General features: G+C 42.5%; 1 protein-coding gene across 2 annotated transcripts in view; it reads left to right on the top strand.

Moving 5' to 3' along the window:
* COL4A2 (collagen type IV alpha 2 chain) overlaps positions 1 to 13,726 on the top strand; it is a 138,716-nt gene extending 124,990 nt beyond the window's left edge. For both annotated transcript variants that reach the window (XM_035565603.2, XM_035565604.2), the window contains 10 exons: positions 1,216 to 1,287; positions 1,705 to 1,830; positions 3,289 to 3,405; positions 4,961 to 5,122; positions 5,254 to 5,352; positions 6,024 to 6,170; positions 6,785 to 6,901; positions 8,306 to 8,497; positions 8,835 to 9,121; positions 11,988 to 13,726. In XM_035565603.2, coding sequence (XP_035421496.1) covers positions 1,216 to 1,287; positions 1,705 to 1,830; positions 3,289 to 3,405; positions 4,961 to 5,122; positions 5,254 to 5,352; positions 6,024 to 6,170; positions 6,785 to 6,901; positions 8,306 to 8,497; positions 8,835 to 9,121; positions 11,988 to 12,242 — 1,574 coding nt within the window. In that variant the 3' untranslated portion in view covers positions 12,243 to 13,726. The remainder of the gene's footprint in view (positions 1 to 1,215; positions 1,288 to 1,704; positions 1,831 to 3,288; positions 3,406 to 4,960; positions 5,123 to 5,253; positions 5,353 to 6,023; positions 6,171 to 6,784; positions 6,902 to 8,305; positions 8,498 to 8,834; positions 9,122 to 11,987) is intronic.
* The last annotated feature ends 2,069 nt before the right edge of the window (positions 13,727 to 15,795 follow it).

Below are 15,795 nucleotides of genomic sequence, written 5' to 3' on the forward strand. Positions count from 1 at the left end.
GGAGGCTTTTTCTAATTCACTGTGGCAGAGCTCCCTCTAGTAAACGTGTTCCTCAAAAAGTCCAGAAACATTAATGGAGACCCGTGCAGTTCATGGGTTCTAAAGGACTGGGGTTTACTAAGATCACTTTAAGTGATTGTGAGCTTCCTCTCTTTTTTCCAGGAAAGCAGTTTTCAAGAAACATTTTCATTTTTCATGACAGCTGAGAAGAAAAGCAAAAAGATATTTAAAATACAGCAAGAGTGGTGATATACAGTATTAGAATATTATAATGTGGCATTAGATAGCAAACAGTATATTTGTTCTCCATCATCCTCAGAAACCACTAACTGATCCCACAGGTGTTTTTATGGATTTAGTAACTTACGTCTGACTTATGGCTCAGGCAGAATTCTGCTATCAAAATAAAGGCAGTAGTTTATAACTAAGCTGTTTGTATCACAGGATGCAGAATCTCATTGTCTGCCACCTGACTCCTTAATGTATGAAGTAAGCAGATTTTTCTCTACAGTACAGCCAAAAATTGCCCTATTTTTAGTGAGATTCATCTATCTGAATCTGCATCAAATCGAAGCTAATAAGGTTTTGAAGGCTGCCTTTATAGACAGTGAAGAAAGGCAGACACTTATTTTTGTGAAGGTTTAATTGTCCTCCAGAACTCTGGCCATTGATTACCATTGATAACTAGATGGTACACATCTAGTTTTAAAATCACGCTTAACTTTTTGATAGGTACAAATAAATGTGGTACATTTTGCCAGCAGTGACAGCTATTAGACATTTGTTAACTGGTGTGTTATTTTTAAATGACCCACAGTGAATTTCTCCTGAAGAGGGCTTCATTATAATCACATTTAGAGTGTACAATTATCCCATAACTGTCTTGGTTTGAAGACTTTGGAAAACCATAAATGGTTATTAACAAAATTGTGGTCTCAGGACTGGAACTAATGGCATGCTACCAGACAGATCAGAGATATTTTAAGAAATACCTCATAGTGAGCTTATTGGATAATAACACAATTGCTAATCAAAGAAGAAAAAACATAGAGTGCTGTATTTCATAATAAGCTTATTGCAATGAATCAATTTGCATATAATATGATAGAGTTTAACACAGAATCATATTTATTCAAGCTTTTCAGTTTTCTGCTGAGGAATATATACAGACTGATAGAAACTATTAAAATAATTATGACTATAACTTTAAAACAGGCTTGCCTGGCTTGAGAGGAATCAGTGGACTGCACGGTTTACCAGGCACTAAGGGGCTGCCAGGATCACCAGGTAAATGAGACTTTTACTCTGCCGGTTCACAGGTAGTGCATTGTGTTAGCTGCAAGTTAGGTCTGTGAGATTTTTGCAATGGGACTTTCCTAACCGTGCCCTATAAAGCCCAGTGTGGAATTTACCTCATTGTGGACACTGGCAAACCACTTCACACACTTTACGTGCTGCCACACAGATGAATTAGAACACAACTTCAAGTCATAGTTTCTTTACTCTTGCAAAGTCAAATCCTCAAGACCATTTTATTCCATTATGAGCATTACTTATTTATTCCATTATTCCTTTTTTTTTCAATGAGTCACTGTAGGCCCATGTATTCAGTAGATCCTCATGCTCTCTACATGTATGTTAGCATGCTGATATGTTATTGCATGCAGAAACCTTTCTTCCTAATTTTGAACTACTCCACAACAGGTCCAGATGGCTATGGCTCTGCAGGCTTCCCAGGTACCGTGGGTGACAAAGGAGAAGCAGGAGAGCCGAGCAGAGTGGAAGGCAGCCGAGGCCCTCCGGGTCAGAAGGGAGACAGAGGTGTTCCAGGTCTGTATCCTGGAGAATGTGATCTACTTGGTTTTTGTTCCAGCTGTGGGCGTTCAGGATGTCATGAAGTGCAGTACAGTGTAGACAGTGATATAGTAGAGTCTGTTTGGAGTTCCTGCTGCTGCTTAGCCAAACCTTGCTCAGAAACAGCAGTGTGTATTGCCCAGTGCTGGACAAGCTAGCTCCTCCTGGGCAGCCTGGGTCCTTCCCCACAGTAGCAGCCCATTGTAGCACACCCAGAGCTCAGCACGCTGCAAATGCTGCTCTCAGCCACCATCTCCCAAAATATTTATAAAGAGGATCCAGTTACACCAACACTATGGCTTTTCTTTCTTTCTTTGCATTGCAAATCCTTCAATATTTACCTTTCTCCTGAAAGCCTCGCTGTCCATTAACGTGTGATTTTTCCCTGCGATCACTCCTGTGCTCTATTTCCATGCACAGTGCTCTACTCATACCATCACCCTTGTGCGATGTAAGCATATGGCTTTCCAGCTCTGACCCACCTTGCTACAGCAGGCAGCACTTACCTCAGTATGGCTCACCACCAGTTCTTCTTCCATCACAGAGTCACCAGACTGATGTTATGGATGAACAACTACTACTTTTTTTTTTACAAAAGTTTTCCAACATTTTGGCTCTAAAAGGATTGGCAGATATATATATATATTAAAAAAAAAACAAAAAAAAAACTTACTGCTTTTACCTGTGTCGTTGAATGTCTGTTCGTTGGTGCTCTACTTTATTATTGCTAACATGCTGTGTCTTCTTAAACACCATTCAGAGATTTAGTACCAAGCCCTGCAAGAAATAGCTTTTTGGCTTATTTTATTCCTGTTTGTTTGTTGGAACTAAATATGTTAGTTTCTTTTTACATGACTAAACAAGAGGGTTTTTATGGCTTCCTGACAACTTACATGTGCTAAAAAGGACAATTTTGAGCAAAAAGGTGAGGCAAATTTTTGGCCATTTAACACTTTCCATCTATAGAGAATTTCCTTGGATTTGAACTTTTGGTTTTAATTGACCTCCTCCTCCCCATCAAAAAAAAAAAAGTGTCTGTGACCTTGATTCAATAGGACACAGAAAAACAAAGCTGCTTTCTTGTCTGCTTCAATGTACCTTGGATATTTTGAGTACTTCCTATTTTGAAGTAATATTTTACTTGGCAGATGCAAAATTATTAGCATTCCACACAGTGAGATGCAATTAGCTATCCAGAGAGCTTTGAAACAGAACTAGCATTTGTGGGCTTTTTTTTGTTTTGTTTTGTTTTTTTAAGAAAAACCTCCACATCATATCATCTGGGGGAAAAAAAAAAAAAAAAGCAAAAATCAGTGGGAACTGCAGGTGTTTCCACTTTGAAAATCCCATTTTATATGTAGTCAAAGGTGAGTCCTTATAACTGCAATTGTGCATTTTCCTTGCAGTACTGATTATTTCTTCTCTTCTTTTCAGGGATCCAAGGACCCTTTGGCATTCCTGGGCAGGATGGATTTCCAGGGCCTCCCGGGATTTCAAATATATCAGGATATCCTGGTGATAAAGGTTCCCCAGGTCTGGACGGAGTGCCAGGTAATTCATGCCTTGTGTCCCTCAGACAACACAGAAGATTAAGTAGAAAGTTAGCAACAGCAGTAGTTAGTGCAATCTTTGTTCAGTAAAATATCCCTATTAAGTGCAACACTGAAGTACATGGCTCGGTGCTCCTTGAATAATTGTTAGACACAACTAATGGCACAAAAGATAATAGGGACAGAACTCTGATGCCAAAGGCCTTTCCTGCAGGGTCTCTTAATGGAAGGACTTGATTTTCATGCAAATAACAGATTTAACTGATCAGCCAAAATTCCCTTAACAACTTTCAGAAGCATTATGCTAACTTTCTACTTTAAAATTTAGATCTGTGGCAGACATGCAAATCTGCAGAATACTTTCTTAATCATTCACAGAATTTTCCTATGTGAAATTACATAGGAGAGCATTAGCCGCTCTTCTTTCTGAAAGTTCATTCTATGAGCCTACATTTTTCACGCCTATGAAAGAACTACAGTGTGGCTCTCTGTATTTAGAAGCTGAAAATCCTGCTGCTTGTTGGACTGCACAATCATTTCAAACTTCAGTGCCACTGTGAAGCGCTTGTAGCAGAAGTTGCAGGTGTCCCATTATCATCTCTATGATGTGTGGAAATTTAATGTAAGCTCAGCAAAAACTTACAGGAGGCAAACTAGCTGTGGAGCCAACAAAGTACCTAGGTTTCCAGATGTGACTAGAACGCTAGTTGGCCTTACTCTGCATACTGATTCCCATTCCCCAGGCAGTCATTGGGTTAAAAAAAATAAAAATAGAAGCAGTGAGGAGAGTGGGATGAGAACAGGAAGACCATCTGCCACCTGATATGTTGATAGGCATGGCTCTTTGCTGTAAGCATCTGGCATTAGTACCCGCACTTGATCCAACTGCAACAGGCCGCATGGGAGATGCCCCACTGAAAACCCTAGTTACTAAGTCCTTCTCCCCTTGGAAACAGGGTTCAAATCTCTTCTCAGGCAGCAGAGGTAGGAAGCTGCCAGGTTTACCTTCAGAAAATAGGTACTTCTGCAAAAGGCAGCTGTTCCCGTAAATGCCAAGACAGAGTGAAGTAGTTATTTGTATCCAGGTGTTCAGCTGAAGCACCAGAGTACATGGAACAGTAAGTCCTTGGCATATTTACCACCTCACCTGGCGCTGAGTCAGGTATTTGCTGATATCTGATTTCCCTCTAGTTGCTTGGAGAATTTAGGACAAAGCAGGGAGGCACCTAGTGAAGTGTGGCATTTGCTGGGGAAGGGATAGCTCACCAAAGGCCGCATCTCAGCAGGCATCTCACTGCTGCTGAAATCTTGCTTAAGATGACACCAGGCTCTGTGGGAGCTTTGTGCTCTGATTCCTCTGCCACTGCAGCATAAGGGTATGCCAGGCTGAGAGCAGGAGTGCTGAATACGTCTGTTGGATAACTGAGCACGAGCCCCTTGCGTAAATTGAGGAAATAAAACCTGATGGGATACAATTAGATAGTTCTGTTACCTTCATCTGTGCCCAGGTATTGAGGCAGTATAGACAGATAACAGCTTGAATGTCCTCTAAACAGGCTATCCAGGACTACAGGGGCAGCCTGGAATACCAGCTCCACCTGGAAGCAAAGGAGAAAGCGGACAAGTAGGTGTGAGCGGACAAACTGGCCCAAAAGGAGATAGAGGTGATCCTGGATTAGCAGGGAGACCTGGGATTCCCGGGTACCCTGGGCCAAAAGGTAAGGATGGGAGATGCTGATCATCTGCAGGGGGGAACCCCCTATGCTACAGCAGCTTGAATAACGTGACTTCTGAATTTATATGATCTGTACTGAAATGCAGTGATGTGATACGTCTTTTTGCACTAAAGGTCGCAAGGGTGAGCAAGGTGTCATCGGCTTTATGGGCACAGTAGGATTTCCAGGTGATCTGGGACCCATCGGACCCAAGGGGGACAGAGGACTAACTGGTGAGTAAGTGCAGTCAGGTGCATGGCTCCTTTCTAAACAGTTTGCAGCCACACACAGCTGATCCAGCTGGCCCTGCTTTGAGCCTCTTAAGTCCTTTTCAACCTGCATGACTCCATGTGACCCATGGAAAATTGTAGGGGATGGGTGCCTGAATTTAACATGAGTAGTCAACTTTTTGCTGTAATTAATTTACTTTGTATGAGGTGCCAATTCCAAAATCAGACCCACTTTCAGAGAAAAAAAAAAAAAGAAAAAAATTGTTGACTTAAAATAATTCTGCAGAGTAGACATACTAGATATTTAGAAATATCTATGCCATCATGTATTTGTGTCTCCAGAAGCCCACCAAAAGATGGTGCTCTGCCTCAGAGAGCAGTCGGCTGTCTAGGGAAACCATCACAACCTCCTACATCATAACTGAGGAAGCAGTAGCGCCATTCATTTCCTTCTGCTTATCTTTGTGCAGTCCAAGAAAAGACAATCCCAATCCTCACATATGTTCCTCCAAGATCGTAAATATATGTCTTATACCCAAGGTAGTGAATTGTAGACCACGGTCCCTCTTTCACATACGCAGCCAAGTAACAGCAACATGTCTGTGGATGAAAGCATATTAAGGAAAATGTGCATATTTTTTAATGAAACTGTCTCATCTTGCCTCCTGGCGCAGGCTTTCAGGGCCCTCCAGGCTCTCCTGGGCTGCCGCCTCTTCCTCCAAGGCTGTTTGCTGAGCAAGGTTCACCAGGTCCCCGTGGAAATACAGGACCTCAGGGAAGCCCAGGAGATATGGGCCCTCAGGGTCCACCAGGCGATCCAGGTAGGAATTGCACACTCAGAGCGAAAGCTCAGTTGTCCTTAGCAGAGAGAGGTCACCAGAGCACTGCTTTGGCTCTCTTCAACTCTAAATCCTACAGGTCAGAAAGGAGAGTCAAATTTGGGTTTTTCAAAGCCAAGGGCTTGGCTTTCCTCCCCCTCTTAACGTTCAGAACTTAAGCAAAACAGGAATAAACTCTGACAACATTCAGCCAAAGCAATGCCAGATATAGATGCAGCCATTTAAATCAAGAGTGGGAGTCCTTTGTGGAAGCGCACACATCCCTGTGGGTGTGCTTTTGGCCCAGGAGATGTAGTGTTAGTGATACATGGACCAGACACAGTGCACCTCCTGCTAACGGCCTTGTCAGAGATGCGTGGTGGTGGCAAGAGTGAAAGATTAAGGTTGTGGGTGTCGTGTTGTCGCGATTCTAGCAGCCTTTTCCAATGAAGTTAGTGCTTTTTGCCTGAGCAGGAACCACGGGGTATCGCTTTTAGTGTAAACTGGTAAACCTGGCAGATAGGACCGAACGCGCGCAAGTAGAGCACATGCTATCAGAGCAAGTAGCATGCTGATATCTCTGCAGCCACTGTGCTCATAACTGTTGTTGGTGCAAGGTTTTAGAGGCTCACCTGGAGACCCAGGGCTCCAGGGCAGAGGTGGCATTCCAGCTCCTCCGGGATCCAGAGGTGAACAAGGAGCAATGGGGTTTCAAGGTCCAGTGGGATTTGAAGGTAAGAGATGTCACACAGCACTTCTTCCCTCTTCCCCATTTCAGTGCCATAATTATTCTGTAGTTACTGTATCACTGGATGGGGAGGAGGGAGGAGAGAGACAGCTTGTTCCTTCACAACTTCTTCACAAGGCACAGCTAACTTTTAACAGAGGTAGCTTAAAGCAATGTTTTCAAAATAAGTTTTGATAGCTGCAGATGGCAGTCCACTCGTGAATGAATTTGTTTTGATCCGAGTGCATTTTCATGTTGGTTTTCTCTAATTATTTCAGCATAGAGTTTTACTAGCCGCTATGTTCATAGAAATGGATGTTTGCATAGGTGATATTTGCATGGACAACGTCTAACAGAATGTACCTGTGAAAGAAATACCCGTCTTTATCCAGTCAAAGAGCAGAAAGACTATTAAATACACAGACCAAAAGATATTTGCAGTTTTAACCATATGTTGTGGTTTAACCCGGCCAGCAGCTAAACACCACACAGCCGTTCGCTCACCCTCCCCCCTCCCTCTCTGGGATGGGGGAGAGAAACGGGAAAGTGAAGCCTGTGAGTTGAGATAAAGACAGTTTATTAAGACAGGAAAATAATAATAACAATAATAATAATAATAATGATAATAGTATTAGTAATAATAATGTGTACGAAACAAGTGATGCACAATGCAATTGCTCCCCACCCGTTGACCGATGCCCAGCCTATCCCCGAGCAGCCGGCCCCCCCCCCACCCCGGCTAGCCACCCCTATATATTGTTCAGCATGACGTCAGATGGTATGGAATACCCCTTTGGCCAGTTTGGGTCAGCTGTCCTGGGTCTGTCCCCTCCCAGCTCCTGCTGCATCCCCAGCCTGCTCGCTAGCAGGACAGAGCGAGAAGCTGAAAAGTCCTTGGCTTGGTGTAAGCACTGCTCTGCAACAATTAAAACATCAGCATGTTATCAGCGCTCTTCTCATCCTAATCCAAAACATAGCACCCTGCCAGCTACTAGGAGGAAAATTAACTCTGTCCTACCTGAAACCAGGACACCATATAAAGCAGATGCAAGCAATTCAAAAGCTATTGGTTATTCTTAGACCAAGAAAATGTTTTGAAGGAAAAAAGACGTGCATCTGTATTGCACAAAGTATGCTGAAGTTTATCAGAACCTTATATGTGACTTTCCCTGGCTCTGGTTGTGAAATGTATCATCTGATCTCTAATCATGCTGATCCAGCACCAACCTACGTCAAAATCAACTGCTTTAACCCTAGAACTACATCTCTTTTAACAATAACTTACCGTAAGAAGAGTTATTGTGCAATCAATCCTTGTTCATGGGCAGCTCAGCTGAAATACCAGCTAGCATGAGAGCACTTGTGGGAGCACAAACTAAGCTGTATTATGTTTTTTCCTCTTTCACCTAAGGCCAGCCAGGCCGCCCCGGTAGCCCTGGGCTGCCAGGCATGCCGGGTCGTAGCGTCAGCATCGGCTACCTGCTGGTGAAGCACAGCCAGTCCGACCAAGAGCCGATGTGTCCGATCGGCATGAACAAACTGTGGAGTGGGTACAGCCTCCTGTACTTCGAAGGGCAAGAGAAAGCACACAACCAGGACCTAGGTACGTGCAGGTATTGCTAGCAGCAGCTGCAATTCCATCCCTCTGACTGAGGAGAAGAAAAAAAAAAAATAGAGCTTACTTATAGAAAGCTGGGACTTCAACAGCCAGGCTTAGGAAGCACCAAAATGAGAAGATAAAAACCACGTCTGCATAGTGTATCCGTGAGAGAGACTTTGCAAGTCATTAGTGCCATTTGAGGGGAACAGGAAAGCCGGTGACACGTTATGGACTGCAAGGCTTTACTGACACACGCTTGGGAAGGAGCAATAAACTGAAAACATGCATTGTCTTCTGCAAAAATGCCATAATTTCTTATTTTTTTTTTCTTTCTTAACAGGTCTGGCCGGCTCATGCTTGGCTCGTTTCAGTACAATGCCATTCCTCTACTGTAACCCGGGGGATATTTGTTATTATGCAAATCGAAATGATAAATCCTACTGGCTCTCGACTACAGCACCTCTCCCAATGATGCCTGTGGCAGAAGAAGAAATTAGACCATATATCAGCCGCTGCTCAGTCTGTGAGGCCCCAGCTGTGGCAATTGCTGTCCATAGCCAAGAAGCTTCTATTCCTCGCTGCCCTGAAGGCTGGCGCAGTTTGTGGATTGGATATTCCTTCCTCATGGTATTTGTCCTTCAGCGTCACACTGTGTGTGGCACTAGGCTTTAAGTATGTCTTAGACCCTAGGAAGGCTGCTCTGTCGTAGCTCCAGTAACATCAAAACTATGCAACATCCTGGGAAACTTGTTTCTAGGAAACAGGAGTGAGAAGCAAAATTTCTGTGAACCACAGAGAAAATTGCCTCTTTGTCAGAATAGCATCTGGAACCCTTATTTTATGTACAAAATGATGTTTGAGAGCAGAGCACAGGTACAGCTGTGAATTACCAAGTAAAACTGCACTGTAGGCAGTAACCTACAGAGCATTTTTACAGCTAGAAAAAGAGTGGGGGTTACTGATGAGCATCACTATTAAGAGGCTGATCGGGGGGGGAAGACATTTTTTCCTCTTCTTTTAGAAACTGAAAATCATTGATTTGTGGTAGAAGATTTAGAAGCCAAAGTGTTTCATCTAGTCTGGAAAGAGAGACAGCCTCCTGTTGTTTTCAAAGTTAATCTGCGGTGTTATGTCTCTAACGGCAGCAGGAACAGAGCTGTATATCCTATTGCTCGAAGGATCTCTTAGATCTTGTGATTACAAGATAATTAGGAAATGGGATCTGATAGAAGAGCTTAACATTAGGTGTGTGGTGTAAAACATAATGAAAGGCTTCGCCTCTTGTTCTGGCTCACTCCAAACTGCTACCTGTGGGAGCAGGACTGTACAGAGGGATCATGTAAGCACCGGAGGACTCAACATAGTGAACAGTACCTAAGAATATGTTAGTGAATGATCCGGCTGGTAGTAATTTATCTGACCTGCTTGATGCACACTAGGGTCAAAACCTGCAACAGTACGTCCATGTTGTGTTCATGCATTAAATACTGGATTGAATGACGAAGTAAACAAGGCTGGAAAAAAGAGTAAGATTTTTCTGGCAGAAAACATCATGGAATAGCTGTAGTCAACCCTTCCTGCAGATTATTTGCTTTCCAAAAGCTTCAACTTTTCAGGAAAGAAAAAAAAAAAAAAAAAGGAAATTGGATATTTTTCATTTAGTTCTAGAAAAAAGATTTGAGAAAAAGCAGATCCAATTTTTGTCAAGTCCTATGGTTTTGGAAATGGTCCTATGGTATGGAAAGGAAAAACCTTTCTTTTGCTTCTCCGAAAAGCCCTGATACGGATCTCATAGTTACTTCACAGGAATTCCAAGGATTAATTGTTTGTAAAGCCCATGTAAACATTCAGCATTGTTAAGGGCAAAGTTGTCACCTTAGCAAGAAGCTTTTGCAGGGACAAAGTCTGCCAGCACCAAGGAACGTACAGTGAGAGGAGTTTCAGAAGATTAAAGCTTTCACATTTTCCTATCTAGTGCTCAGATCAAACGACGTGTTTGGCATACACATTTTTTTGCTTCTTATGCAACTCTTGAAGGAGAAGTACAGCGTGCTTGTGGTTATTTCAGAGTACATGTTCTTTTACTTCTTGGCTTAAATTTGTTACCTCCTTCCCCTGGCTAAGGTACAATCCTGAAGGGAGTCAGCGTGGACTCCTGCCCAAACCACCTTAAACGTCGGGAAGATTTCATGCAGAGAGGGCGCTGAACTATAATGCTTCCTAAAAAGTGCCAGCCTTACCGAGGGATAAGAAGCCCTGACCAGCAAACAAGAAGCTATCACAGGCGTAGAGCGGGAGATTGTACACTGAGCACAGGAAGGCCACAGCCCTTGCCCTAAGGTTGTCGAGCTCCCAAGCCAGTGCGTAGATAGTGTGTGCAGTTTGTACCAGCTGCTTTCCAGCTCCAATTGCAGAGGCCTCAAAACTATTAACAGTTCAGCCCTTCTTACCAGCTTTGTTATCCAGAAGGATGCTAGAAGGGTTACACTCCAAAACATCATAGCTTAGCACATCTTGCAATTTGGGCCTGTTTAAAAAATAATAATCTAAGACCTCAGCAACGTGCAACACCAATCAGAGATCAGATCCTTTACTCCATTAAAAGGTGGCCACTTGTGTTACCCATTTACATGGGCACAGCAGGCCTCTGAGCATAAACCAAGGCCAACAGATTTCTTCCCACATTTACAAAACTATTTAGCAACTTTTCCAGCTGCTTTCATTTGTATTGCAAATACCTTCAGTTTTTAACAGAAAATTAAGCAACTTCACTTAAACATGCAGCTGTACAGCCCTCAAAGGGACTGAGGAAATGCCTGTTTTGTTAGAGATCCCTTTGACAGAACATAAGTAACATTGTTACTGCAGTACTTGTCAAAGGTAACAGTTGAGTGGTTTAAAGGTGCATGATGCTGTTGTAATGTGCTGTTAATGAATATATGATAGAGGGAAGATATCTGTATAGAAGCTAACTTTTTTTTTTTTAGTTTCCACAGTGCTCCTTAAGTGCAGTGCAAAGAAAATTCAAGTTAGCTATATGGAAAAAAAAAGTTCTACTTAATGATGGCAACCAGAGGAACAGGCTGCCCATAGAGTTTGTGGAAACTCCATCCTTGGAGTTATCAACAACTCCACAATGCCCACAGCAACCTAGTGCAACTTTGAAGCTGGGTCTGCTTTGAGCAGAGAACTGGCTGAAGTGCCAGAGTGCTCCTCACCCAAATGATTCTCCAGGTCTAAGACTAGAAACAGCGAAAATCCTGGCTATAGCAAAGATGTTTGTCAGAAGTGGCATCAGCATATGAGATTATTCTTTTGTATAAAGGACAGCCAAACCCTTACGTCTTACACGGTTGCAGGATTAGCCTTCTGTCTGCTCTAGGGTTAAGAATTAGGAGCACTTCTAGTGTTTTTTCTCTTTTCCCCACACGTAAGTTTTTGACGGCATTGCCTGAGGTTGTACTCTGAACGCTGCCCTCCTTGTCTCCCTTAGCACACTGCGGCTGGTGATGAAGGTGGAGGACAGTCGCTGGTTTCTCCTGGGAGCTGCCTGGAAGATTTCAGAGCTACTCCTTTCATCGAATGCAACGGCGCACGCGGAACCTGTCATTACTTTGCAAATAAATACAGCTTCTGGCTCACTACGATTGACCAGCCCTTCCAAAGCAAGCCCTCAGCAGATACACTCAAGGCAGGACTCATCCGAAGCCATATCAGCAGGTGCCAAGTCTGTATGAAAAATTTATAGAAGTCTTTCATAGTATAAGGAACCTGCTTATCCTGTAGTTCTTGTACAGTGAAACCTTCTATGATGTTTAGACATTTGAATAAATCATGTTGGTGCTTTTTTTAACTTATTACCTCAAAAGCTGAATGGAAATTTAATTTTAAAAGTGTCTGTAAAAGCAAATTAAGTGTAACAGAAATCAAGTCTAACACACAGACCTAGTGTTGTGTTCTCCTACTATACAGTATATATATATTTTTTGCTAGTCTAACATTATGTCATTTGCCAAATGTTACAAATATTCAGCTTTGAAACACAAAAACTTCAGTAGTAAATGAATACCTTGGTCAGATACCCACTGCATTTACTTTAGGATAACGTATGCATCTTTTCTATTAACTGTATTTGTCACAACACTAAACACTAGCAGCTACAATTCATTCAAACAATTAACACACTGTGATCACACTAAGCCTTAAAGCCTAGCAAAGTACTGAAAATGTACACTGGAAGGTGCTCATGTCCAGCATTAAAGCCTAACTTCAATGACAGTATTTTATGCTTGGGCATTTCAAACACACACCCAAAACAATCATCTTTTTCTTATATTTGTGTTTTGTTTTTTTTTAAGCTTCACCACTCTTTAGCACTTAATCACTGGAAATAGCAGAGAAGCCCACAGGCCTTCCAAAAAGAGTAACCAAAAAATGCACATCTCTTCCTGTTTTGGTTAGGAGACTACATGATGAAGGTCAGCACATTACTTTAAAAGTCTGGCATTTTTTTTCTAGACGTACTCCAGGCCAAAGGATCATTACAAAGGTCTCCTGCTCCACCGTGTTGTGGACATTGATCTGTGTCATGTTACTCACAGCACCGAGTATTTTTTGCATTGCAGCTTTTCCCCTCTGAAACCAGGCTAGTCATCACAAACATGTATTACCCATGTGCTGTTGGAGCTGCTGTCACACGTAGGGTAGGTCTTCCAGGACAACCTATTGCTCAATGCCATGTTACCTTGAAGGTCAAAACTTGCAGCCCTGCCAGTTGTCTGTCTGGAGGCATGTGGTCCTGGCAGCTGGGGACATGTGGCAACGTGATGACCAGCATATCTGCCTGCACGCATCCTTCCTTGCAAAAGCAAAGGGGAAGGAAGCAGAGCATTTATTTGGCACAATCTTTTTCCATAGAGAACCATGTCATTGCATGCCAGGCTTGAGAAATGGCCACAACGGATAGCTCTCCCCTTCTAAAGAAGCCATTTAACCCAAAGCTGTCTGTCACCACTACAAGAGAGGGAGGGAGAGCACGGTTGCAAATGATTCTCTTCCCATTGACATAGTCTGATTATATACCCAAACACTAAAAACTGAAATCGAAGAGACTTCTATAACGACAATTGATTTTTCAACTGTTCACTCCTGCTTCAGGTGTTTATTGGGTTTTGTAATTACATTCCATCCTCACTGTATCATAAATAAAATCTGTTTTTTTCTACTCCTCTATTTGTTGGTGATTGCCATTTTGTAAACAGTGTTGGTGGTGTTTTTTGTTTTTTTTTTGTTTTTTTTTCTAAAAAATGCATGTGGACTGCTCTTTTGAATTACTTTGTTTGCAGCTAAGCCAGAAAGAAAAATAAAAGCATTACCATAATGCTCCATTCTACTTCTTCAACCAGGAATACATTTTGTGGCACTTAAGCCATTCCAGAAGGGAACTGCAGTTGCTCCTTTAAGCTGAACTGTGGAGATGGTAGTATTTCATCTGTTGTTAGAAAGATGAATTCAAGCCAATAAATTGTGATGTTGCAAATTAAAGCAAAGTATTATTCATGTTCCACAACATTCAAGAAACCAACATTAACCAAACTTGACAAGTGTTACCTCTGCAAAAAAATGTAAAGTGTAACTTCAGTTAAAGTTCTGAGCTAGCACAGTTTCTAGCCGAGATTAGTTATGCGTATAATTAGATATATCCATGAAGTGAGAAATTACATGAGCTTAAAATCAGTTTTCTGGCCATACTGTAGCTATGAAAGGCAGCCTCTGAACAAATTAATTCCACTGGTATTTGTTTCAGCCAAATAAAATACCTAGAACTGAAAACATTGCAGTGCACATTAGCCAAATCTATTCCACATTTGCCAATCCTTTTAAATTACACACAGCAGTAACAAACACCCCATAATCATCAATTTACCTCTTCCAGGCCATCAGTGGTTGTCGGATGACCAGTTAAATCACTTGTGATTTTTATAGTGTGCAACTCCTGCAATGCAGCACATGAATTTTTTTTCAACAGAATTCAAGTACAGGTTATACAAACCTGTAAAAAACAATTATGTCAGCAACAACAGCTAACTATTTACACTTTAATGGCTGCTATGTTGCATAATCTCCATATACAGCTAATTTTTTTTTTGCATGAAAAGCCTCAGCAGATAGGTCTTTCCCCACGAGCTGTGTTGTCTATTAGTTTTCTGACTCTCAAAAGCTGTTCTAAGCAAGTTTGCTCAGTACAGTATCATCAGCACAGTGGCGGGTTGAAATGCACTCAGGAAATTAGAAGAAAATAAAAACATGCCACACAGCAGTGAACTTTTGTACTTTCTTTGTGTACGTCATGTGCTTCAGGTCCATGTACTTATACACAAGTTTCTCCAAACAATGCTTACTCACTGTCTGGGAAGGGGAGGGAGCAAGTACACATGAACACATGGGATGCTTGCAGCAGCCAGAGGGTTTCTGCCTGCCAGCTACCTTAGTGCACAGCACGGCACTTGCAGGGGAAATGCCTTGTCCGAAACACTGCCCAGATAAATTTGCCTCCCTGATGCACCTACTCCCAGGAAGTTAAAACATTTTTTTCAGGAAATAGGATTTTTCAAAACAATCTTTTCACTTAACCATACCACTCCAGCCTAGGATGTGAAAACCACAAGTTTTTTGCCTGTTTCTGACTAATAGTTAAATATTTTGCTTCAAAGCATGCTGCTTGCATCCTACGCTTCACTGTCTGAAAATACCCTTAAGTATAACATGCTGCTGAGCCTGGAAAAGGTCAGCAAGGTTATATTCCCCTCCATAGGTAATGGTGCATCAGCATATCGGCATAGCTATAGTGAAGTCAATTGGCCAGCTGACACCAAAATTTCTCACTCTACGTTAACCAAATCTGCCATGTCTTCTCATACACTGTGATTGGGCTTGTCCAAGGCATGTGGAAGCAGAAAATCAGCAATGTGCAGGCAGTAAACATGACCCTGTAACAGGTGTTATCAGACTGCTGCCAGCAGAGAGGTGGCATGGTCTCTGTATGCTGTATGGGTTTGGCTGCACCTTATCTGGCTGCCAGAGACTGAAACCTTGCCTTGGCCTCTCTCTGACACCACCTTCAAGACACACACTTGCCGTGTGTTTGGTCTGAATGCAGTTGGTTTCACGGTGTTGTGCTTTCCACCGTGACATGGACAATGGCATAACCAAGCCGAAGCACACAGGCAGCCGCCTGGCAAGGCCCGTAAAACCACCCTCACTGGCCCGCCATCCGGCCCTACCCCACAGGTCACAGCCTG

This window comes from Cygnus atratus, chromosome 1 (genome assembly GCF_013377495.2).
Source record: "Cygnus atratus isolate AKBS03 ecotype Queensland, Australia chromosome 1, CAtr_DNAZoo_HiC_assembly, whole genome shotgun sequence".
Classification (NCBI taxonomy): Eukaryota; Metazoa; Chordata; class Aves; order Anseriformes; family Anatidae; genus Cygnus; species Cygnus atratus.